The sequence below is a fragment of the Puma concolor genome, chromosome A2 (genome assembly GCF_028749965.1).
Source record: "Puma concolor isolate L17-30 chromosome A2, mPumCon1.1.hap2, whole genome shotgun sequence".
Classification (NCBI taxonomy): domain Eukaryota; kingdom Metazoa; phylum Chordata; class Mammalia; order Carnivora; family Felidae; genus Puma; species Puma concolor.
The window spans coordinates 136,054,537-136,082,023 of NC_141668.1; the positions used below are offsets into that span (position 1 = coordinate 136,054,537).

The 27,487-nt window shown below is 40.5% G+C and overlaps 1 protein-coding gene across 2 annotated transcripts in view; it reads right to left on the reverse strand.

Moving 5' to 3' along the window:
• Nucleotides 1-27,487, reverse strand: part of TAFA1 (TAFA chemokine like family member 1) — a 506,957-nt gene that overhangs the window by 107,070 nt on the left and 372,400 nt on the right. The window contains exon 3 of one of the 2 annotated variants that reach the window (XM_086697624.1): nt 13,305-13,442. In XM_086697624.1, coding sequence (XP_086553750.1) covers nt 13,305-13,442 — 138 coding nt within the window. Of the gene's footprint in view, nt 1-13,304; nt 13,446-27,487 lie in introns of both variants that reach the window. The other variant, XM_025916458.2, reaches the window with a different exon arrangement.

The following is a 27,487-nucleotide window of genomic DNA, read 5'->3' on the forward strand; positions in this document are numbered from 1 at the left end:
CCTAAGTAGGCTACCCAGTGTCAGTGCAGAGACCAGTATTGGGCTTGAGTTCACAAACTATGAGATCATGACCTGAGCCAAAATCAAGAGTTGCATGCTTAGGGGTACCTGAGTGACTCAGTCAGTTAAGCATCTGACTCTTGATTTTGGCTCAAGTCATGGTCTCACAGTTGTGGGATCTAGCCCCACATTGGGCTCTGTACTGAGTGTTGAGCCTGCTTGGGATCTTCTCTCTTTCTCTGTCCCTTCCTCACTCACACTTTCTCTCTCTCTCTCTCAAAATGAATAACTAAACATTAAAGAAAATTAAAAAAAGGGCCTGACTCTTAATCAACTAAGCCACACAGGTGCCCTGAATCACAAATGTTCTGAATAGCATTTAAAATGGTAAATCATTTCCAGAAGGTTTTCAATTTACTTTGCCCAGATCCATCAGAGGAATTGCTATCCATGACAGTTATGACCTTACAAAATATATTTCTTAAATGATAAGATTGGAAAGTCAAAATTACTCCTTGACCCATGGTCTGAAGAATGGATACTGTGTTAGCAGGTACAAAAACAACATTAATCTCATTTTACATTACCATCACAGCTTGGATGATCAGGTGAGCAGTATTTTGAAAAAAAAAAAAAAAAAACAAAACAAAAAAACAAACTTTCATTATGAGCAGGTCTCAACAGTGAGCCTCAAATAGTCAAACTATGTGATGAACAGATGTACTAACATCCAAGCTTTGCTGTTCCATTTCTAGAGCAAAGGGAGAGTAGATTTAGCATAATTATTTTTTTTCTAACTTTTTTATTTTAATTCCAGTACAGTTAGCATACAGTGTTATATTAGTTTCAGGTGTACAATATAGTGATTCAACAATTCTATACATTATTCACTATTCATCATGATAAGTGTGTTCTTAATCTCCTTCACCTATTTCACCCATCTCTCACCCACCTCCCCTTTGGTGGCCATCATTTTGTTCTCTATAGTTAAGAGTCTGTGAGTCTATTTCTTGATTTATCTCATTTGTTCCCCCATTTGTTTTCCACATATGAGTGAAATCAAATGGTATTTGTCTTTCTCTGACTTATTTCACTTAGCATTAAACTCTCTAGTTCCATTCATGTCATTGCAAATGGCAAGATTTTATTCTTTTTTATGGCTGAATAATATTCCATTCATCTATATCTATATCTGTATCATCTACATCTATATCACCTATATCTATATCTATGTATCTATATATTATTTATCCATTCATCTATCTATGGACACTTAGTCTGCTCCCATAATTCGGTGATTGTAAATAATGCTTCAATAAACATAGGGGTGCATATCAATCCTTTCAAATCAGTGCTTTTGTTTTCTTGGCATAAATACCCAGTTGTGTAATTACTGGATCGTAGAGAGACTTAGCATAATTCTTAAGGGCCCTATAGGATTTTTGAAATGGTAAACAAACACTGGCTTCAACTTAAAGTCGCCAGCTGCATTAGCCCCTAACAGGACTGTGTCAGCCTGCAGCTATTGACTTCTACTCTCAAGCTATGGGAATCCCAGACAGCATCTACTTTTAATAGAAGGCTGTTTCATCTACATTTAAAATATGTTGTGTAGTGTAGCCACGTTCACTGGTTATCTTAGCTAGAACTTCTGGAGAACTTGCTGTAGCTTCTACATCAGCATTTCTTGCTTCACCTTGGCATTTTTATGTTATGGAGGTGGCTTCTTTCATTAAACTTCATGAACCAACCTCTGCTTCATATTTTTCGTATGAAGTTTCCCCACCTCTCTCAGCCTTTACAGAATTGAGGAGAGTTAGGTAGGGCCTTGCTATGGATTATGCTTTGGCTTAAGGGAATGTTGTGGCTGGTTTGATCTTCTATCCACACCACTCAAACTTTCTCCATATCATCAATAAGGCTGTCTCCCTTTTTTATCACCCATATGTTCACTGGAGTAGCACTTTTAATTTCCTGAAGGAACTTTTCCTTTGCATTCACATTTTGACTAACTGTTTCAGGCAAGAGGCCTGGCTTTCTGCCTATCTTGGCTTTTGACACATCTTTTGACATGTCTCACCAAGCCTAATTATTTCTATCTTTTGATTTAAAGTGAGAGATGTGACTTTTTTTTTCCACATGAAAACTTAGGGATCATTGTAGGATTATTAATTGGTCCCATTTCAATATTGTTGCATTTTAGGTAACAGGGAGGTCCAAGGAGAGAGAGAGAGATGGGAGAGCAGAGTTGGTCTGTGGAGCAGTCAGAACACACACTTTTATTAAGTTCACCATCTAACAGGTGTGGTTCATGCTGCCCCCCAAAACAACAGCATTGGTAACATCGAAGATCACGGAGCATCACATCAAACGTAATAATAATGAAAATGTTTGAAATACTGCAAGAATTACCAAAAAACGTGATGCAAAGACACGAAGTGAGCAAATGCTGTTGGAGAAATGTTGCTGTTGCCCCAAACCTTCAATTCGCAAAAAATAGAGTATCCGTGGCATTCAATCAAGTAAGGTATGGCTGCACATGTAGTACACAGGCACTGGCACAGAGGAGGACTCGATACTTTTCAGCCAGTATAACTAGCAGTTTTAAACTAGTACTATAACTAGTGACCATACAGTTGACAGGACTGTTTCCAGCTAACATGGACAGACTTAACCTCCCTCATCCACAGAGAAAAGAGAAGAAGGCCAATATCCAGAAGGGTCCCCAGACGAAAGGTGACATCATGTGTGAGACAGAACTATGAGAAGCACACGTGTCCTGGTTCTGTGTTAGCTTCCTTGAGTCTCGCTATGGAATAATCTCTGCGCTTGGACTCCTGTAGAGTCTCACAATAACTTGGCTTCTCACTTGAGCCACTACTGAGAGTGTTTAGGTTTCCTGCATTCTGAAGAGTGTTGATGAGAACAGGTGTCCGGCAGAAAGCAAATCTGGTGTGTAGGCACCAAAGGAGATGATGAATGAGACCTTCTGAGGAGGTGCATACAAGCCCTTCTAAATCTGAAAAAATGGGACCTTCCTTTGAAGGAGTGGCTGGTTAACCATGCAATCACTTTACCAGCCTAAGTAATATTAGCTAGAACTGAATTTGAGTCCATTGAATTTTCCATTGAATTATTTAAATAATGCAATCTTGGGAGGTGCCTGACTAGCTCACTTGGTGGAGTGTGTGACTCTTGATCTCAGGGTTGTGAGTTTAAGCCCCACACTGGGTGTAGAGATGACTTAAAAAATAAAATGAAGAAAAATGATACAGTGATGAAAGTACCAAATAATATCAGGGATTATAGGTGAAGTACCTAGGTTGGGGGAAGGTAAGAGTGTTCCACCAATGTCTTAGCTCAGTGAGAAATCTAGTTTTAGGTAGTTGGTGCATGAAATTTCTTTTCTATGTCCACTCTACCTATTAAGGAGCCTAGGTTCCTCCTTTCACTTCCGGGAATTCATAAGCATCCTGGAGGTCACCTATGCAGTATGGAAGGCTAAGACTCCGGTGGTTATAACTGCTTTTGGAGAGTCAGGATGCAACAGGCTAGCTGCCGTTTGTGGATGGTCTTCCCAGGAAGGCAACCAAAAGGATATGAAGACAGTGTGTTAAGTTATCATGTACAGTGCTCTCTTGGCTGGTGGTTGGATAGGTGAGTCTATACGTCTCTGGTGGTAGTGGTAGGCAGCCTTTACTCCAGTGGACCACATTTTTCCTCCTCAAGTGTTCCTTTCTTTCTCCCTCCCTGAGCTGACCCATCATATTACCTTGGGGGGAGGAATAAATGAACTCTTCCATTGTATATCGGAGTCTCAGAATGGCTTTTGAACTTAAACACCAAATATTTGGGCCTCTATTCTCTGGTTAGTGGGTGATTCATGTTTTGTTGGTTGGGTTTGAAGTAGGCCCTCAAAAATTCCACTAGCTTGGGTATATTGAGGAATACATCATTAATTTTTCAAAAGAGTATTCATCTGCATAAATTTCTGCACAGGCTTCAGAAGGGGACATAAGTTTTACCACATTCTTAGATGAAGATATCGGAACACTCCACAAAGAAATGTACCAACATCCTGAGCGGCTTCCAGCATTGTTGCGGAAGGACAGGGCTATAGATTTTCCTAGAAGTGTGAAATAATTCAGAAGGCTCGCTCGTTATTCATGTGGACAGCACATTAATAACACAGGACCCTGAAATCTTGCCTTATCTGGGCTGAGGCCCAGCTGGAGAGGGATGAGGAGCTGACTCCTTAGATTTAGAACAACATTTTTCCCCTTTTTTGAAAGAAATAAGAATTGATTAAAAGTGCTCTCATATCAGACAAGAACAGGTATTTGAAAACATCTAAGCTTTTTGGAGATAAATGGAAACGAATGACTTTGGAGCTACTTTCAGGATATTTTCTTAATGAGTTTGGAATTCTGTATAAGGAAGTACATTCCAACTAGGTAAGGGACAAGAATTTGGTGTTGTACCATGATTACACACACACACACACACACACACACACACACACACACACACACACACACGACATGCACACCACTACAAATACTTGTGCAGAGAATTTTGTATCTCCCAAGTGGCTACATTAATGGACTTTACAATGGACTTCCTACATTTATGTCCAGGTGGATGCACTAAATATACTTTCATATATGGTTTTCCCATGGAAATGAAATCAAAATCCTTAGAAGATGTCTTAGATGATATCCATATGGATGAACCTGACCTTTTTGAAGAAATGCAGGGCATGATGCACACATGAACTCTTGCTAAATAAAGTCACTGTGAGCAGTTAAAACGCATGTAGTTCATATTATGTTCCCCAAACATCCAGTCTCATTACCAAATTTCCTATTTATCTTCTTCTCTTCTGGTGAAAGAAATAAAGAAAAGTGGCTAACTAATTGAGTCTGTAAGCTGTTTATCACTGAGTATGATTTATAAGTAATTTTTCTCTCCTTCCTTAATTCTGGGTATTACCAAACTTTTTATCTCTGCCTATTTGATTGATGAAGCGTTACATTTCAGAGTTTAATTTACATTTCTTCAACTGAGTGATGCTGAACATCTTTTCCATGTGTACCGCCCATTCTTTCACTGAAAGACAACTATTGGAAGATATTTTCTTTTTTTTAAATTTTTTTTCAATGTTTTTTAATTTATTTTTGGGACAGAGAGAGACAGAGCATGAACGGGGGAGGGGCAGAGAGAGAGGGAGACACAGAATCGGAAACAGGCTCCAGGCTCCGAGCCATCAGCCCAGAGCCTGACGCGGGGCTCGAACTCACAGACCGCGAGATCGTGACCTGGCTGAAGTCGGACGCTTAACCGACTGCGCCACCCAGGCGCCCCAGGAAGATATTTTCTTATGCTAAAAAAATACAGATTCAGACCAATGTTTCAGTTATATAGCACCATTCTGATTTATCAGGTTGTATGTATGTGTTATCCACAGGCCTGCGGGGGCATGGCTATATTCTCTAAGGATGCACAGAAAGCTGGCAACAGTGGATGCTTCTGGCAATTAAGATGTGAGAGGTTCAGTGGGAAAGGGGAGAAGGGGATTTACTCTTCCTTTCTCTGCTGTTTTTGTGTATGTACACTTCTATTTATGCCAAGTTATGTATATCACTTTGATATCAAAGAGCAGGTTTTTTTCCCCAGAAAATTAATTTTTTTATTCATGAGAATAGCAGGGAAATGACTCTCAGCAGGAAGCATGGATTCCCCTATCGTCAGGGATCAGGCAGGTCACATCAGAGGGCCACAGCTAGGTAGGTGTGTAATAGAAAGTGGAGAGGCACAGGAAAAACTGGAGTGTCCCTTTGAAAGGCACGCAGTCAGGTTTCCCCATCACTCTGCCAACCTATGGAATAGGTCTGAGGGTAGTTTCTGCCAGTGGGCTGCCATGTGGCAACTGCTGCTTAAAAAAAAAAAATGACATCCACTCTTAGTTTTAGAAGCATGGGAAAATCTGGGGTGCCTGGGTGGCTCCGTCTAAACATCTGACTTGGGCTCAAGTCATGACCTTCCTGTTTGTGGATTCGAACCCCACAACATCCGGCGCTGTGCTGACAGCTCAGAGCCTGGAGCCTGCTTCCCATTCTGTGTCTTCCTCTCTCTCTCTCTGTCCCTCCCCTGCTCACACTCTGTCGCGCTCTCTTTCTCTCTCTCTCTCTCACAAATAAACATTTAAAAAAAAAAAAGGTAGCATGGGAAAACCTGAAAGCTGAATTTCTGTTGTCTTTATTATGCAAAGGAACAAACGCAGGGACAGACCTTTTATCAGATGGTACAAAAAGCTTTGTCAGTTCCTCTACATCCTTTCTCTCCTTCCTCTTGCCAATGTAGGCTTGGATCCCTCACGTACCTGGGCAGGACTAGGTGCCAAGTAGGGGAGCAAAAGCAAATTTGTATGTAATTCAGAAATTATACCTAGATGTGCCACAATTTTACTAATGGTCCTTTAGTAGACCCTCTTCAATAACAGTGGGATCTCCCTTCAGAAATGCCTCTTGATGAAGCCAACTGAGCTCACCGTCCCATCTATTAAACAAGCTGGAGTCTGCCTTGAAAGAACAAAGCAGGCTTCGAACAGAGACAGTAATGAAGGGACCACAGACTGTTGCTGTGCCATCCCGATCCACCAGAGCAATTCATTATCTTCGTATTTCATTGTGTGGACAAGTAACAAATGGCGGAACCAAAATAGGTCATCTTCCCTTGTTCTCGAAAACGGTTAATATTTGTGAATAAAAATAAGGGCTTAAGCTTTTTCATACAGTGTTTGCTCTGGAAGGTCCCTAGATGATTTCCAAACTGCAGCTGAGCCTGACATGTCACAGAGATATTATAAATCACATACCACCAAGACCCGTTGTGCGATGCTTGGTTAGCCAGTCTTAGGAAAAACACTGAGCTACTGGCATAGGAATTATTAGTCAGTCTCAAAAGACCTAAGAGGAATTCCTGGAAACAAAAACAAAAACATAGTCCATAACGTCCATACCAGCATGGTCCAAAGTCTGTTTCATGGAACATTGGGTCTACAGGAGATGAATAAGTGTTGAATACAAAAAGGTTCTCTAGTCAAGGAAGTTTGGGACATAATGGGTCAAAGTTGAACAAGTTTCTTGTCTACAGAACTTCTCAGAGCCTTTAATATGCTATCGTATTTTGAATGGCTATGAAGGGGTTGTTACATGCAGTATTTCTCATATATATTTCATAACATTCTACAGAAAACTGTTGCTGAATTTCAAATTTCCTTCAGTTATCAGACCTTTTTCTCGACCGTGGCTGCCTCTAGGGAATGTGTTGGTATGTGGTCAAGAAACTTTTATCATGTTTTTTCTAAAGAAGCAATCTCCAGAAGCTATTTTTACAGATATTCTGGTTCTAGAACCTCTTATCATACAACTTGAAAAAAACATTCAAAGTCTCAATCTACCAAGTAGATTTCATTTTGTTAAAATTAGTCATAACTGTGAGAGTGAATACAAACAATTGTTTGGACAAATGAATAAAGCTATTTCATAGGTAGATGTTTAATATACCTTCTAAGCACTCATTGTCTCATATCTCTTTTACACCTCTTTTTCTTTGACTCCCCCTTTCCTCGTCCCTCTTTGTATGTCCTCTCTCACTGTCTGTCTCCTTCCCTGTAAGTCTATCTGTTTTTCTGGGTCTGAATATTTGTGTATCTTTCTTTCTTGCTTGCTCTTATCTTAAAGGTTATGTATGATGAGCCAGCAGTAAAATGTCATCTTATATTGTGGGTTTTTGTCTTCACAGAAATAGGCAGGAATATGATTACTTTTCCATTACATTAACTGTACACAAATCTTAGTTACAAACAAAAAATCTGGGATTTCCATAGCTGTCAAAGTTAGGAAGTTCTGTGATGTAAGCTAGTCACTTCTGGCTGGTATCTGGTATAAAAAGACGACAATAGCAGACAATGTTTGTAGCAATCAGTCATAGAAATGGTCAGAATTCACACTGAATGAAAAGGAAAGGCCTATGAACTTATCATGTAGACTCTTCTTAATAAGACTGATGCCAAAATCTACAGAGAATTAAAAACCCTTCTCTACAAACTAGTACTTGATTTTTTTCACATTTACAGTGCATGAGAATAAAATCCTAAAGAGAGAAAACCACATGAAAAATTCCCCATAAAATAGTTATTTTATGCCACTTCCCCATCTCCATGACACTTCAATCATTCCATAGAACAGAAATCATTATTTATAAAAATGCTTCTAATTGCTCAATGACTACAACCTTAGAAAGGGCAATTAATCAATCCTCTCTGACACAGAAAGGGAAGGGGCAGGTATGGTCCAAAGAATTGGATGTTTCTGAAAGTCAGCACATAGTTGGGCTTCCCCCCTCTCCTCACCTAGAGATTTTGGTATCTCGCAAGAAAGGCTTTGGAAGGGAATGTGTGTTTGTGTTACATCCTTGTTTGCCCACACTTGGTAAATAGGGCCCTGGAGTCAGACAGCCCGGGATGGATTTCTGGCTCTGCCACTATTGGCTGCGTGATGGTTAGCAAGTCACAAAATCTCTTTGCTTCAATTTTCTGACAGGCAAAAGGGAAGTAAGAGAAGGAGACACCTTCAGAAGTTGGGGTTAGAGTTAAATGAATACAGAGACTTGAAAGACTTGAATCATACATACATGGTGAGCCTTCAGGAACACATTAGCCATTAATTTTTTAAATGTTTATTTATTTTGAGAGAGAGAGAGAGAGAGAGAGAGAGAGAGAGAGAGAATCCCAAACAACCTCCATGCCCAGCAAGGAACTCAAGAGGGGCTCAAACTCACCACCTTGAGATCATGACCTGAGCTGAAATCAAGAGTCAAATGCTTAACCAACTGAGCCACCCAGGTGCCCCGCCCTTATTTTTATTATTGTTAACAATGATAGTGAGGAAGGTGCCTTCCTTTCGGGTTAGAGAATACTTAACAAGACACAAGAGGGTGTGAATCAGAGTGTAATGATTTAATATTTGGTCAGAAAAGTGCTAGGCACAAATCCAAGAGCATAACACTTTAAAAAGTCTTTATACACATCACAAAATTGAGTGAATGTTAGTGTTGAGAGTTTCTTTTGGTATTTTCACTTATTAGGTGATAGAATATACTTTTTAAACTCAAAGGCCACTATTTAAAAATTTTTCCCAATATCCTATATTCTACTTTTGAATAAGTTGCTAAAATTACGCTGCAAATGTATGTCCCATTTTAAATCATCTGGTCTCCGATTCTGAATAATACAATATATGCTTATTTTAAAATCATAGCTGTTTGTCGGGTTTTGAAAATGCTATGGAAGGCAAGTGACCTGTAATTTCAGAGGAAAGTAAATAACAGCAATTGGAACGCTTACATGGGAAATGCACTATGTACAACAGAATATATTCAGGACAAATATGGTGTATGGGTTGTCAACTACTGTTATGGGGAGAAGCTGGTTTCCATCCATTTTTAGACTTAGAGAAGTGTGCCAAACATTGTAAATATGCCAAAGTGGAGGAAATAGATCAATCACTTATATCCACCTCCGAAGCCCCATGTAGTTATTAACAATAATGTTTTTGAAGAATATGTTTTAAATTGGGAAACGTTCACCTCATGTTAAAGGAAACAAGCTGTTGATAAAAAGCACTATAACATTTTAGTTCAATAAAATACCTACCACGTGAGTTTCTTTTTAGTAATGGGTTAAGCCAAAGGGGACATATACATGTTTTCTTACAAAGTAATGATAATCTCTGAGCAATAATATCCTGTGTGATTTTAAGGTATGGATTATTTCTGTAGTTTTCAGAATTCCTATAATAAACTTGAATTCCTGAAGATGACTTACCAGCATTAGTGATCTCCAGGATAATCAGTGAGAAGCAGTTTTAGGAAAAGGTTGGCACTAAAATGCTACCGTGTTTGATTACAATGAAGCACAACTTTGTGAAGCAATGTGTTCTTCCAAGTATTACCCACACTTATTAGTAAGATAGGAAACAGATGCCATCATTCTGCAAGCACTACATGGGAATCAGACATTATGCAAAACACACTTGACTTCCTTAATCCTCATCCCAAACTAGAGAAGTAGAAACAATTACCATCTCCATTTCAGAGCTAAGGAACAAGTAACAAGCTTATGTGACCTGCCCAAGGTAATTCGATTAGTAATTGGTGTAGCTGAGTTCCACTCATGTCTGTCTAATGGCACAGCTCGTGATCGTAATAACTACACTGGAATGATTATTAGTTTATATATATGCTTCGTTTTTAATTTGCATGAGGAGATTTGGCCCATAAAAATAATTGTTTAATATCTACTTATGTATCTTGAGAGAGAGAGTAAGTAGGAGCAGGGGAGGGGCAGAGGGAGAGAGAATCCCAAGCAGGCTCCAGGCTCAGTGCAGAGCCTGACATGGGGCTCAATCTCATAACCATGAGATCACAACCTGGGTCAAAACCAAGCTCAACCAACTGAGCCACCCAGGCACCCCCATAAAAACAATGTTGGCCAGAGTAACATGTAGACTTTACTCTGACGCGCCAACGGAGTCAAGGATTTTGGAAGAGTGGAATGCTTTAGAAAATATAAATCATCAGCTTGATCCTATAGAATACTCTATATTTTACAGACTTTTGCTTGGAAGATAGGGACTAATAGCCCTCTTGCCTGAACCTACCACCTTAAAGGATTCAGAGTTTCCAAAGTCAAGCACACTTGTTCCGACAGACAAAATATTACCACCATGTGCTTTAACTTCTCATAGAAACTTAGGGCCAGATGCCATTTCCCCCTCTGCCAGCATAAACAATGTATTGTTCTTTGTGTCTTACATCCAAATCCTGAAGGCAATTCTATTTCTAGATCATTAGAGATAAAAATGAACTGGAAACAAAATGGAGATTTATAGCAAACAGACTCGATGTTTTTTTCTTTGGCAGACAATGTGAGAAACTATCACGGTTTTACAATATTTATTGGCTTCAAGGGCCAAGAGTTTCCTCCTGCAAGTAAGAAAAGCAGCATTTCTAGTCTAGCTGCTTGCCTTTCCTGCACTGGAGGTACCTTGCCGTGTTGACTGCGATCTACAAGAAATAAATAATCATAGCGCAGGTTTTCAACCTCAGCTCCATTGACGTCTGGGGCTTGATAATACTTTGCTGTGGGCGCTGGCCTGTGCACTGTAAGATGTTTCACAGCATCCCTGGCTTCTACCCATCAGATGTGAATAGTACCCCCATAATTGCAACAGATGTCTAGGCCAAAAAATGTCTCCAAATAGTGCCAAATGACCACTGAAAATGCCTTAATTGAGAACTTACTGATCATAGTATATTCCCAAACTTGGCTTCTCCACATCCTTTGGAAAAAAGAAAAAAGAAAAGCTTGGTACATGATGGGCAGCTGTACGTGCCACATGTACGGCTCTCTGGCTATGGCTGATTGGGCAAAGGTTGACACGTGACCCAGGCTGAGCCAGGTATGTTTTGTCTTTTTGGAGAACACATTTAAAACACAGAAACTGAGTCAAATATTTTTGGGCTGTATTGTGATCCCCATGAGATCAGAGTTGGCACCATGGAAATAAGAACTTGATGCCAGCTCCTAAGCTATGGGGGTTCAAAAGCTAAAATCTTGGAAGAGGGAACCAGTTCACATGGAGAAAAATGAGGAGAACAGAGATCAGAAAAATGCGTGTCCCATGAACAAAGAAAACAAGATGGCTTCCACTTGAAGGATTTATGAATTGAATCCCATGAGGTTTCCTATAACTGGGCTCCCCAGGATTCTTATATTTTCTTAAAAAACAACTTTACTTGGTGTAGCTTGAGTTTGTTTCTCTTTCTAACCACATAATAATGAAAATAAATAACACAAGTCAGTCTAGAAGGTGTCCTGCTCTGTCTACATTCTAGAGGTACAACCAGGGATCCTAAGCCAAGAGATTCAGGGTCTAATCGCTGTTGTGTGACCCTGAGCAGGTGACTCACTTCTCTGAGTCCTGATTTTCTTACTGAAGAATGTGAACATCACCTCACGCTTGGCTCTAAAATTATGAAAGATAAAGATGGGGAGAGATATTTGTGGTCCTTGTGAGCCTTGGCTCAACTATTAGGACATACAAAGTTGTTTTAAAGATGGTAGCCAAGACTTGGTATTACAGTTAGTTACTCTAGGCTTAAGAGTCAGTCAAGCTACAACTTGTCAGCCATGGGACCAATGGAACATTACATAACCCTTCTAAGCCTCTGTTTCTTAATGTCTGAAATGGGAGGAAAAATGTATCTGTCTCAATGATCCCTGTCTTCTGGCCTTCAAGTCCTGATAGTTCACTCCCACACTGAATGCAGATGACTTCACTAACCAATATGATATTGTAGAAACAATGAAGGGTAACTTCTGAGGTTAGATTATGAAAGAGAACGTTATTGTGGCTTCTATATTGTTCTCTTGGATTACTCACTCTGGAGGAAGCCAGTTGCCATGTTGTGAGACACTGAGCTCCTCTGCAGAGGACCACACAGCAAGGAAGTGAGTCCACATGCCAACAGTCTTGTGAGTGAGCCATCTTAAAACCTTCCTCCAGCAGCAGTCAAGCCTTTAGATCTTGAATGCAACTACATGAAATGCCCTGAGCCAGTCACACGCAGCTCAGTTGAATTCCTGACCCACAGAACTTGTGAGGTAATGTTTGCTGTTTAAAGCTGCTAAGTTTGAGGGGCTAATTTGTTACACAGCAGTAGGGAACTATTATAGGATCGTTGGGAGGTGTAAATAAGATAATGCATGGTAAGTGTTTAAGACACTGCTTGGCATATCGTAAGCATTCAAAGCATCTCTATTTGTTTACGAATGCATGTGATAAACCCAGAGCAGTGCCTGGCATATAGTAAATGCTTGTTATATTTGCATTGAGTAAATGTTAGGTATTGTTATCTAGTACTATCGTTATCATCATCATTATGTATAACCTCATCTAAAATTACTTCCCAAATGAATGGGGCCCTCCAATTTCTTGACTTGAAGAATTACTGTACCTTAATCTCTAAGAAAACATTAAAATGGAGCTATGTGACAATTCCACAGCCAGAGAAACAAGAATTCAAAGTCTGCTGAGGACGGGCATTTGTACAGCCGTCTAACTCTTTGGATGCACCGTGTTCGTTATCCTGAACCGTAGATGAAACAAAAAATATTTATTATGCGCAGTGAACACCTCCATAAACACCTAAGGATAGATGTAAAACTGGCTACTTACCATCGACGCAGGAAGGTCTGTTTCTTGTCGTTCCAGCCACTTTTCCAGGCAGACAGGAACACTTTACTGTTTGTGACCGCTCCTCGATTCGATTCTTATTACAACATCTGTGTGCAGCTATCACTTCACATGTCCCTCCTTCTGGCAAGACAGAAAGAAGAGGGACACTGATTAGAAATAAATCAGGGGCCGTTAAAGCCTGTGGGGGTACACGTGGAGGGGTTGGGGAGAGTAAGAGAAATTACAGAAAAAGTTTCCAGGAAGTATAATTACTGTGGGATTCTCTGTCACCCTCTCTCTGTAACATCGATACACACATGTATACAAGATTCTATAGTAGGTACGTGCAGTCCTGCAGAAGACAGGTAGTGATTCCCTATACTTCAAATGCACCAAAGACCACCAATGAATAGTGCTCAAGAGGCAACGATTCCGGGCTGTATATACTGAGAAGCGGTGAACCAGGGAATGCCTGGCGCTAACACAAAATAAAGAGTCTATCTGATTTAAATGCATTATATTTTGGGAGCTCAATCCTATGTTATCTTTCCATTTAGAATTCTCTGAGCTCCCGCTTAATGACAAGCAACTGACACTCCAGTGATACAGAACCAGCGGTGGCAGGAACACTGCCCAGAAATTAGCTCTCCCGCCCAATGCCCGCCTACCCTCAAGGGGGCTGAATAGAAAATCTAGTTGGGGAGTCATTTCCCAAATCCAGATCTCATCCAAAAAATGATAGAAAGAATTGCTGGAGAAAATAGGTATGTGCTTTAAATGGCATCTCAAATTACAGAGCTAGGCATATGGCTTCACTTAATTGTTACAGGTCAGCCATGCATTCAACATTTATTGGCAACCTAATGTATGTCACTCTCCACTAGGTTCTTAACAGGTGCACTGCTGGGTCTGTCTAAATGTTGGTGAGCATTCAGGTGGGTCTTGCCAGCCTGTAGGATAGCTCTACAGGGACACTAAAGATACTCTAAGTACCCAGAAACCAGAAATTAACTTCCCCGGTATCAAGTTTTATGTTACGAACAATGTTTTTTATTTGACCAGAATGGACCCGTAACATTTAGGATCCAGCTGGCATAAATTCAGCAAGTATTTAAGCAACCACTATATACAAGTCACTGTGTGATAAATTGTTAGGGACATGGGTTCAGCCCATACACAGGGGGCACTTAGGAAACACTGGAGAGAAGGAGAGGAGGGAAGGAAGACAGAAGTCAGGAAAGACTTAAGACATGGCCCCATCCTACCCTGAGAACCCACAAAATAATGTATTGATTCTCAAGGCAGGGCTGGGGATGGGGTGATTTTGCTATTTGCCCTCTCCACCAGTGATATTTAGTAAAGTCTGAAGGTATTTTATTTGTCATCGCTGGTGGAGGGTAGGTGCTACAGACATCCAGCAGGTGAAGGCCATGGATGCTGTTAAACAACTCACAACGCACAGGGTAGATCCCACACCAAAGAACGATCTTTCTCAAAATGTCAAGAGTGCCCAGGTTGATAAACCCTGGTTTAATAGGAAAGAAGCAAAAGAAACTCTGGTTCAAGTGAAACTAATTCTACCTCCTCTCAATGGCAGGAAGAGCTCGGGCTTTTGAGCCAGCCAGTTTTCGTCTGCATCTCAGCTCTGCCTCTTACTGTGTGCTTCAGTTTCTTCATATGTAAAATGGTAAAAATAGTAACACCTGCCTCAAAGGGTTGCATGAGTGCACACCAAGATAACACACGTAGAGGGGTGAGCACTGAGCCTGACACACGGCCGAATGTCCGTATATGCTACCTATGACTATATCTGGTCACATCTGTATTATATTTCCTTGGCAATTTCCTCCTCCTTTCTGCCTCAGTGACTGTGCAAAGATGGCGTGTCCTAGAATACTTCCTCCTACTTCCTATCCTTCCACCCTCCACCCACAACTCAAATGTGTTCACTCATGAACTCTTCTCTGAACTAAATGCAAAGGTCAGTTCTTTTAAGAAAGCGTCCTCACTGCTGCCACTGCTCATTCTCTTAGCACCCTACGCATTGCCTCACACAACTGCAACCACACGTCTGTGACCGCAGGCAATTTGAAAGCTTGGCCAGGGCCCAGGTTAGCCTTACTGTCAACAAGCGCTGTAGGTACACTATAATTGTTGGTTGAATGAATGAAGAAGGAAGTTCATTACCTAAAATTAACACCATAAGGCAAGTAGCAATTTCTGTGGATATAGGCCAAAGGGGAGACCCATTTGTTTTTGAAGAATTCGAAAGGCTTCTTCTTTTTTTTTTTTTTTTGAGTATCAAAATATTTACTTATTTATTTATTTTATTTTTTAAAGATAATTTGTTGTCCAATTGGCTAACAGACAATGTGTAAAGTGTGCTCTTGGTTTTTGGGGTAGATTCCCATGGTTCATCGATTCCATACAACATCCAGTACTTATCCCAACAAGTGCCCTCCTTAACGCCCATCACCCATTTTCCCCCTCTCCCCCAGCCCCCCTGTCAACCCTCAGTTTGTTCTCTGTATTTAAGAGTCTCTTATGGTTTGCCTCCCTCCCTCTCTGTTGGTAACTATTTTTTTTCCCCTTCCCTTCCCCCATGGTCTTCTGTTAAGTTTCTCAAGATCCACATACGAGTGAAAGCATATGGTACCTGTCCTTCTCTGACTGCCTTATTTCACTCAGCCAAACTATTGAAAGGCTGCTTAAGTTGTGAGTTGAAAGGGAGAACTTCAGCAGGCTATGATGAAGGGAAAGCATTTCACTAATGTGAAAGGTCACGGCCTTTTTTTAGAACCACGTTTTAATTAATATAGACTTGTCTTAGGTTTATAGAAAATTTGTTAGGATAATACTGCCAGTTCCCATATGCCACACGCTATTATTTCCTATTTCTATTCTGCTAATGCTAACATCGTATATTAGTATGCTGTATTTGTTACAATGAATGAACCAACACTGATACATTATTATTAATTAAAGTCTATGCTATATTCATATTTTCTTAGTTTTTACCTAATGTCCTTCTCTGTTCCAGGGTGCATTCCAAGATGCCACATTACATTCAGTTGTCATAGCTCCTTAGGCTTCTCTTGGTTATGATAGTTCTCTATCATAGTTTCAGACAGTCCTTCCTTTTTGAGGACTTTGATAGCTTTGAGAAGTGTTGCTCAGGTATTTTGGAAAATGTCTCTCAGATGGGATTTATCGGATTCTTTTTTTTCTATGATTACACTGAGGTTATGTGTTTCTGGAGGAAGACCACAGAGGTAAAGGGCACATACTATCAGCATGACTTACCACTCTTGATGTTGACCTTGATCACCTGGCTAAGGCAGGGCTGGTCAGATTCTCTCCAGATAACATCACTCTCCTCCTTGCCTTTCCATACTGTCCTCTTTGGAAGGAAGTCACTATGTACAGCCCACACTTAGGGAGTAGAGAGTCAGGCTCCACCTCTGTGAGGTTGAGGCATCTACTAAAATTACTGGGAACTGTGCATGACAGATTGGTCTCTTCTTTTTCATCTGTTTACTTAATCATTCATATCAGTATGGATTCAAAGATGTTTATTTTACACACTGGGTTATAACCCAACACTACGTTATTTATTTTCTTGCTCAGAATGCTCCAGTTTTGGCCACTGTGAGTCCCTTCAGTTGGTTGTTGTGTTGTGTCTCCCCATGTTGCTTGCCCTTCACCTTTTTTTTTTTTTTTGAGCACTTTCTTACTTTCTGACTCTACAAGATGCCTCAGGCTCATCTTGTATATTTCCCGTCCCAGTCCTATAACTAGTCATTTCTCTAAGGAGCTGGTCGGGGCATTAAAAAAATATTTTAGAGTAGATGAACTAAGGACCTGAAATAGGATTAAACTGGAGAGATCTTCCCTCTCCAGAAAGAGTATTCAGTGTGATTCTGTTCGAACAAAGCACAAACGGGGATTTTGAAGCCAAGAACTGAAAGGATCTAGATACTGTTCAAGAGTGACTGACCATCCTGGCTGCTGTGTTAGGGAGGAATTGGAGACGTGCAAGGTAGCAAAGCAGAAGAAACATAAGGCCAATACAAAATTCTGAGCAGGAAATAAGGGGGTTTGAAATTGGATCATGGGAAGAGTATCTCACTGTCACCACAAGCCTTTCATTGGGATGAGAGTTAATGAAACAATAGGGCTAATCACACATTACATTCTTTCACCCAGATAAGGGCAATTAGGTTGCTTTAACTTGTAATTGTCAGTTGTAAGTACCCTCACCAATTCAGTAATAGCTGGTTCTACACTTTATGAAAATACCACCAATGTTTAAGTCACCACTTGGCTTTAATGGAAGACTAGAGCAACATTCATGAATAAAAATAGCACACGCCATAGAAAAGCTTCTAGGATAGATCTTGACTCTCATTTGATTTACAGTTAAGGCAGTGACAGACATGCCAAATCATCCAGATTGTTGCCCTGAATTAAATAATGTGGACAGGGAGGTGGCCACTGGAGGCCCAAAGCCAGTCTCTCCCAACACTCTTGTAGATGAGCCAAAGGAACAGTTCTGCACCAGCTAAGTGCTCATTGACATTGACTGGATTCTGATTGGATGGATGCTGGGCACTGTCCTCAGCACTTTACCCACATTACTGACAAACCTTGCAGCAACTATAAAAGGTTTTGCCCCTATTTTAGAGAAGAAAAACTGAGACTCGGAGAGGTTGAATAACATGTCCCAAATTACACAAGCATGATTTGGGCCTGCTGGGCCCCAAAGTGCTTTTTTGCATCCTGTCACAAGCTGTCATTCTTTAGAAGTTCTTGCAAAAGGAAGTCTGAAGCTACGTTTAGGAAGCTTATCAAGGTTAAGTATCCAACTCACGCTTCCTCCTCGAATTATATTCTGACCTCATCTGCTCCTATCCTTCCCTCCATCTCTCTGTTCTAGGGACACTGGTCTTGCAAGCTATTGCCTCTAAATGGTAGGTGTGGTCCCTCTTGAGGGTTACTCTAAATTCAGGGAGGCACTGCTCTAAGAGGCTCCTCTGATCTTCTTGACAAGTTGAACTGTGCCCCACCTGGGACACTCTTTTAGCAAATCTATTGGGCCTTCCCTTACTCTCTCCACATCTTTTCTCAAATGTCATTTTTTTCAGAGTTTCACTGGACTACCCTATTTAAATCATAATTCTCTTAGAAAGCGTTCATTATCTCCTTTATTTTGCTCCATGTCCTTATCTTCATCACCTCCAGACTATTTGTAACTTTCAATTACTGTAAGTAGTTTATTTATTTACCTTATTGCCTATATGCCCCCCAACCCCCTCAGAATATAATATCCTCAAGGACAAGGACCCTTATTGTCTACTTCTTAAACATTTAAGTGCATATTTCAATTTACTTGCAAAGTACTTCACAGATTGAAATAGGACTATTGTTATGCTGATTTTCTAGTGAGGAGGCAGACTTAGACCAGGCAAATGGCACAGCCACATAAGTAGAGGTGATAACTATAGGAATATAGGAGTTAACCATTTCTTGAGTACTTACTATTTTCCTGACACCATGATAGACACATTATAAATCTTCCATTTCCTTTATGCTTATTAGAGCCCAATGAGGTTATGATTACCCCCATTTTACAGGGGACACAACTGAGATCAAGAACAGCTAAAAAAGTGGCCCACGTTTTAACTACCCAGATAACTATTATCTGTCCGCGTGTGGACCAGAGCCCAGATCTTCTGACCCCATATGCAGTGCTCTTTCGCTAGCCCCACTCGGGCATACATGCTGACATTTCTGTGAAAAGGGGAGGAGAACTCAGAGACTGGGAATTGACAAGTGCTCCATTTGCATTAAAACCTTGTGTATAAAGTCAGTGACCCCAGACCACGTCTTCCGCAGGCTCATGGATGATGGATTTGCACACAGGAAGCCAGAGAGGTGTTGCTCTAAATAACAGGCTCACCTGATCTTGACAGCTTGAACTATAGCTTCATTTTACACTGACTGCTTAGGTAAGCCAATGTGGAATATGCAACCAGGTTCTGGAGCCCACAGGACCCTAAAATTCAGAAAATCTTATTGGACCTGTCATACCCAAATCTCCTGACTCCAAAGTTGTATATTTGTGACTGACCTGGCCACAGCCAACCAGAGCAAGTTAATCTATCCAGACCATGAAACCCTGGTCCAATGACTTGGGTTGACAAAATAAAAATATTAGATCTTTGACAGGAAAAGGCTCACTTGTATCTCTAGTCTTTTGCTTGTAAGTTTTTAAGTTATGCTTTTAGGGGCTCTATGAATTACTTAAGAGGGTTCACTTCTACTGGAGACAACGAGAAGCACCTCTAGTTGTTTTTGACATTGAGTACAAGAATCTATTTTTTAAATTTGAGACAGGGTAGGGGGAGAGGGGCAGAGGAGGGCAAAAGAGAAAGAGAGAGAGAATCTTAAGCAGGCTCCACGCTCACCATGGAGCCTGACACGGGAGTAGATCCCATGAGCCTGGGATCATGACCTGAGCTGAAATTGGACAATCGACTGAGCCACCCAGGCACCCCAAGAATCCATTCCTTAAAGGAATGCTTCTGCAAAGGAAAAAGTGGAAACAACTTTGTTTAGCTAATGATCAGCCCTCTAAAGCTAATATCAAATGATAAATATTATTGGATGGATGGACAGATGGGTGATTGAACAAAATGAATGATTAGTATGAGCCGGTCATGAATTTTTACACAGCCAAATAATATGTAACTTACTGTTTCTTGAGAAGCTTGGATGCCTTTGGTGTAGTAGTGTATAGTAAGATTGTAAGATCAACTTCCCCCTCCCAATTTCTATGTGTTTTTTACTTCTTGGCTATATAAGGAACCCACATTTACTTTGGTCTACCCAAGACACAATGAGAAACTGATCAAATCCTGTGAAATGAAATAAAATTCTGAACTTCTCTTATAACCATAGGGATAGAATTTTTCTATCAAGCTGGCTGCTTGAACAAGGGGACTGCAAACCAAAATATTCTTCAGGTTTGTCCCTGATGATGAAAAGGAAAAGTAAGATTTGTCATAACCCTTTCCAGAAACTAGAAAATGGTCCCTTTAAATCTATTTTATCTGCGATTTAAAGATTATCTAGTTAACTGTCCCTTCAAACCTAACTGCCAAGGTTATTGCAAACTCATAATGATAATATTTATCATGTAAATGTCTTTCAGACTTTTCTTTGGTGCCAGTGCCAATCCATTCATAAATTCTATCTCAGTCCAAGTCAAAATGATTTCAAAATGATCTATCGCTGCTCACAGCATTCATTTAAGTGTTCCATAAATTGAACTTCCCCCCCCCCTTTTTTTTTCTGCTTATGGATTATCTGGAAAATGGCTTTTTACCTGGATTTCACCCAGCATCTGTAGATCTATCACATAAGACAATGAGGTAACCTATCAGCTAACAGCAAAGAATGGGGCACAAAGAACAGTAGGAAGGTTTTCTGTACTCTTCAGAAATTTCCAGATTATTACTTGTATCATCACTTGACTTTGTCCATGGGAAAACATCTAAGATACAATATAAGAAATTAGCCATGGTTTGCCTGGGTGGCTCAGTCAGTTAACTGTCTGACTCTTGGTTTTGGCTCAGGTCATGAACTCATAGTTCATGAGTTTGAGCTCCACATCGGTCTGGCTCTGTGCTGGCAGTGCAGAGCCTGCTTGGTATTCTCTCTCTCTCCCTCTCCCTCTCCCAACTCTCTCTCTCTCAAATAAACAAATAAACTTTAAAAAAATTAAAAAAAGAAATTAGCCTCATATCCTAAATTGCACTTCATAAGGGGCCTCCTAGTTCTTTTAGATTAGAAGGTAAATGCAGTAATTACCTGGCTCACATGGGTCAGTCAAAAATGTTAGATGTGTTAGATGAACATCTATTGCTCAGTTCTTCCTCTCCCACAAATTTTCTAAATGGGAGCCTTGCTTCTCACTCCATTTGTCCATTTCACCCCAGTGGCAATGGCAGCCCCCTGTAGGGAAGCTCTACGGGTCAGCTCTCCACTTTCCCTTCTGCTTTTTCTCTTGTGTTTGTCAGACCTCTGAGTACATTATCAAAACCTATTTTTAACAAGAAGAGAAAGTTTCTAATATCCCAAAATGGGGGTGGGGAAGACAGCATTTAAAGATTATTTCTGGCAGCAGCAACTCTCTCTTAGCTGGGGAAGTTAAAAAAAATGCCAAGCCCAATATGCTCCTAGCAATGATCCCTCCTTCCCAGCTCAATACATCACTGTCTTCCCCTGCACATGTGAGGAAACACAAAGAAGATGAATTGCTAAGGGTAACATTTCTCTTAAAAAGAGTCCCCACTGATGACAATTATATGTCAAGAATGAAAGGGATGATGAGGTTAGAAATGACTGGCAAGCAGATGGCTAAAAACTTGAAGGCTGCCATCATAAAACAGGGTTTGCTCCTGGAATGGTCATCTAACAGTGCTCATACCAAGCAACTGGATTGCTCTGGGCTACAAACTGGGTCAGCCACTTAAGAATGGGCACTTATGGGAAAATGCTATGTCTAATCCTTTTCATCTGCCAGGCAATTTGACATTCACTAGTATATTTTGGTGTTGATGGCTTAATGTCAATGACTAAGCATAGCCAAGTAATTCAAAATTATCATGACACTGGGTTTTCTGGGAAAGGAAATGCTAGGGGACAGTACAAAGTTACAAGAGAAGAAAATAATCTTAAAAATAAAAAGAGAGAGACTGTAAGTCTAAACCCTGTACTATATTTTTATTTTATTCTTTTTTTTTTTGCCCCCCATACTCATCATTAGGATCATCTTTAAGTATCCTTGAACCATACAGTGAGTTAGATTCCCCTGCTATATGATTCTACAACCTTACATAATTCTCCCACAATAATATCACAAAGTATTATTTTGGCATTTTCAAACGATGTCTTCCTTTTCCTATAAAGGGTGAGGGTAGCAATTTTTCTTTTTTATCACTCTATCCCTAGTACTTGCCTTAGAATCTGGTCCAGGTTTGGTCTGTAAACATTTGTTGAATAAATCTCTTCCCCAAAGACTAGCTTTGGATCCCCAAGGTATGATCTCTTAGCAAGCCTAAATTCTCCTTTGCAGTGTATCTCCCAGTAAAAATGTTTGGTTCACTATGTGTCTATCCTGTTGGGCTAGATACTCCACGTGGCTGGGACCACATCTCGTTTACTTCTTTATCCTTAGTGCCTAGAATAATAGTATCACTTTTGCTAAATGATTGAATGATGAAGGAAGGAAGGAAGGAAGGAAGGAAGGAAGGAAGGAAGGAAGGAAAAAAAGAATGGAGGGAGGAAGAAAAGAAGGGAGTAAAGAGAGAGGGAGGGAACAAAGGAAGGAAGGAAAAAAGTGAGGGGGAGAGAGAAAGTAAAAAAAGAGGAAATAAAAGAAGGGAAAAGAAGAAAGACTAATATAAATTAATCATCTCTGGGGGACCTATTCCTATTTGAATATTCACTATGAGATCTTTTAAGAAAACAAACTTGAGTGATAGATGTAATTTTTGCAAAGAAATGACCTAATATACCTTCTAGAAAAATCTACTTGGAACTTTGGTTTGGGGTAGTGCCAAAAAAGTACAAAAGACAGGCTTTTTATTATTCTAAGCAAAATGACTGGAAAATGAAATCGCAATTAAGAGTAATCATAAGAGAGGCACCCGGGTGGCTCAGTCGGTTAAGCATCTGACTCTTCATTTCGGCTCAGGTCATGATCTCATGGTTTGTGGGATGAAGCCTTGCATCAGGGTCTGTGCTGACAGTGTGGAGCCTGCTTGGGATTCTCCCCCTCTCCCTCTCTGCTCCGGCCCCTGCTTGCATGTATGCACACACTCTCTGGCCTCTCTCTCCCTGTCTCTCAAAATAAACACACAGACTTTAAAAAATAATAATAACTGTAAGAAAGCTTTAGTCCTCATTAAGAGTTAAGCCAGGATATATCTGCTTATAGTTGAGGGCAACTTCTGGAGGAAATGAATAAAACATAGCAAGGAATGTTAACACAGACATAATTACTCAGATCCTTCCATTTTCATTTCATTGCAAATGGTTCCTTTCTTTAAAAGATGTTACGTAGGAGACAAAGCACAGATTTTTCTGAGATTCACTTTTATAGGGCTTCTTGATCAAGACCTTATAAATAGCTCTCTTGGAATGTATGGTAGTGGCTGTCAGAAATGCATATTTAAGACTCTGTTAAAAATGCTTTATTGACCCAGGAGACTGGAAGGAAGCTCCAAGTGTCTTCGTCTGTAAATCACTGACAAGAGAGACACTAATGGATCCTTAAGCATGTTTTGGTCGAGGAGGGCAAAATGGCTGCTTGATTTGTTTATGCTTCAGATTAAACAAATTACCATCTCCTCCCTCCTAGGGCTCTGGGGTACAAAGAAGACAGATGAATGGAAGAAAAAAGAACAAATTCTGGGCTGGGAAGCCCTGTTTGAGGCAATATAGCATAATGAGTAAGATCGCAGATTCTAGAGCTAGGCTGCCAAAATTCAAGTCCTGGATCTGCTGCTTCAGATCATTTTGCGTGCTATGCCTCAAGGTTCTTGTCTATAAAATGTGGATAATAGCATTAATTTCATAGAGTTGTTCCAAGGACTATGAGAGAGTATAAGAATTAAATAAGTATAGGCAGCTATAATAATACCTCATTAGGAGTAAGCTCTGAAATGCATTCTGCTCTTAATAATACTATTGGAATCAGGATTATTACTGGGAAAAAAATGTGACCCTTCTCATTTTTTCCCTCATTTCACTAACATGGACCATTCCTCACACCTGTATCCCTACTCCCAGTCAGGGCCACCGGGAAACATTTAGACCCCGCTATTCCCCTAAAACAAGATTGCTAAAAGTAATGAAATACTACAATGCACTTATCACCCATCCCCAAGATTTCTCCTTTATTTATTTTTTTTTAAGGAAGAACATGGCTTACACATAGGATATGATGAAACTCTACTGCAAAAATTATTTTTAAGAACTTCTCTAACAACATGGAAACAAATTTTACCCAAAGATGTACCAATGAGCTTATAAGAAGAACACCTTTCAGTCTTTAGCGTTCTTTAAAATTTTTTTTTTCAACGTTTATTTATTTTTGGGACAGAGAGAGACAGAGCATGAACGGGGGAGGGGCAGAGAGAGAGGGAGACACAGAATCGGAAACAGGCTCCAGGCTCTGAGCCATCAGCCCAGAGCCTGACGCGGGGCTCGAACTCACGGACCGCGAGATCGTGACCTGGCTGAAGTCGGACGCTTAACCGACTGCGCCACCCAGGTGCCCCTAGTGTTCTTTAAATACTACACAACTTTTACTCTTTTCCCAGCAGGGATGCCTTGGATTGCATTAGAGAGGGCAAACCCCAGTAGTGGTTTGGATATCAGAGGATGTAAAATAAATAAGTTGTGTTCTACTCTTTTTTAAGTTTATTTACTCATTTCAAGAGAGCGAGTGAGCAGGGGAGGGGTAGAGAGAGAGGGAGTAAGAATCCTAAGCAGGCCCCAAACTGTCAGTGCAGAGCACAAGATGGGGTTGAACTCATGAACCGTGAGATCATGACATGAGCCGAAGTCAAGAGTCAGATGCTTAACTGAATGAGCCACCCTGGTGCCTCTCCGCTATTTTGATGAAGGCAAGGGTTAAAAGGGAATGAGGATTAGAGGAGTAGCTATGTCCACTGGTCCCCTATAAGGTACAACTTTCTTCTTCTAAATCCCACTTGGATCCCCCCAAGTCCTTTGCCTAAACCAAAATCACCAGTCCAGCTAGGTGGTAGGTTACCAGGTTTTCTTCTCTATTACTAGCCTTCCAGGCTGGGAATGATAGGGCAACAATTTTTAGCAAACAGACAGGCAAACTCATTTCACATGAGCAACTCCTCTGATTATAATATTATAATAATTCCCCTAAAATTACGTGAAACACTGACCTTAAAGGTTGAATACATTAATATTTAAATATTTCAAATAACGCAATATGGGTTACTAGCTGGATAACTAGGAACAAATCGTAATCTCTAACTTCTGGTCCTTCATAAAGAAAATGCCCAACTCTACAGGATATTAGGAGAATTAGAAATTGTGTATTAATATACACAATTAATATACCAACTAGTATACCAATATACCAATTAATATACCAAACAGCACTCAGTAAGCTTGCCATTATTCTTATGGCAAACATAAAAATACGAAACCCAGTTTTAAAGACAACACTGGAGGCAGTTACTTCTCACAAGAATTTTGATAAAGGAAGAGAATTCTGAAAGGGTGAAAAATGGAAGAATTTGCCTTGCAGGCTCCAGAATGTCCTGTCAATGGTGGGTGGTCTGATATGTTGTCTATATTGAATCTTATCTGCTCCTATGTCTTTATTCATCTTTCTATTTGGGTTTCTTCCCGGCATTTATTTAATGGTATACAGATAGGAATACTCTCTGAGGTGGAAGTCCAACAACAGTTATACACTTGTTTTATTCTCTTAAAATGAGATTCTTCCATTATCCTTCACAGGTAAGTATAATGGATGTTAATAGGAACACGGGTGGTAATTATACATAAACTCCATTAGGAAAACATGAAAGTATACTCAACAAAATAAAGCAGGCAAGAGAATGACTCCAAATCTATCACCTCAAAGCCATGACTGTATTCTCTGACATGTCTTCCACAAGCTACACAACGCTAACAACAAAAATGCTGGTACAACAACATTCCTGAGATGGCCGAGAAGCAAAGACAGGAAGACAGATACACCTTGAGTTAATCCAGGAAGAAAGTGGCTGTAAAATACTCTCCTCTGAAAGAAGTGATCTTACTTGAGGGTCTGATGCCCACCAGGGGGTCCCCCTGCTGAGTCAGAAAGCGATTTTAAACTACAAGTTCCTCCTTCAGTATCTGGAGGAAAACCACATGAATCTCCAACACACAATCCTACCTGAATTATCGGGCGTTATGGAAATCTGTCCCACAAAAATAAAAAGTAGCATTTTGCATCTACTGAACTTTACAATTAAGGGTTTTGTCAGGGAGGGGTCTCTACCGTACCAAGGGCTGGCACTTCTGTGAGTCCCAGGGGTTTGCACGTGGTACGATGGTAAGAGTCCAGTGTTTGGATGGGATTCTGGAGCTCTGTTGACTGGGTTGAAATACTGCCTTCCCCCTTGATTAACTGTATTTACCTCAGGAATATCACTTAAGCTTTTCATTCTCAGTTTTATCATCTGTAAAATGGGGAAGATAATAGTACTTTCAGGATGAAGTTGTTGTGAAGTGCCATGAAGCGAGTAAACACTGGCAAAACACTTGGATCAGTGCCTGAGGTATAAGAAAAATGCAATTTCCTCCTATTAATATTCTTGCTGTTATTAGTTTTAGCTCTGGCAGCCAGCAGGAGTGCTAAATGACTCTCTCTGGCTCTCTTCCTCCTGGACTTATGCGTAGTTCTTAGTCGCCTTGTGGGAAGTGGGGCCATGTGACTATTTCTGTATTAATGAAAGTGACTTATCACTACCGTGATGAGTTTTTAATTCCCTATGCAAGACTCACCAAGGCTCTCTTCTTGCTGGTGTGATAACCAGAAATATAAAAAAAAAATTTTTTTTAATGTTTTATTTTATTTTTGAGAGAGAGAGATGGAGAGAGACAGAATGCAAGCAGGCGAGGGGCAGAAAGAGAGAGGGAGACACAGAATCCGAAGCAGGCTCCAGGCTCTGAGCTGTCGGCATGGAGCCCGATGTGGGGCTCGAACTCACGAACCGTGAGATCATGACCTGAGCCAATGTCGTACCCTTAACAGACTGAGCTACCGAGGCGCCCCCAGAAATATATTTTTTTTAGTTTAAGTTTATTTATTTATTTTGAGAGAGACAGAAACAGCACGAGAGGGGGCGGGGCAGAGAGAGAGGGAGAAAGATGCCCAAGGGGGCTCTGCACCATCAGCACAGAGCCCGACCTGGGGCTTTAACTCACAAACTGTGACAGCATGACCCGAGGTGAAACCAAGAGTCCGAGGCTTAACCAGCTGAGCCACCCAGGTGTCCCCAACCCAAAATATTTTAGGTCAGGGGTCGGCACGCTTTTTCTATAAAGGTCCAGATAGTAAATATTTTTGGTTTTGT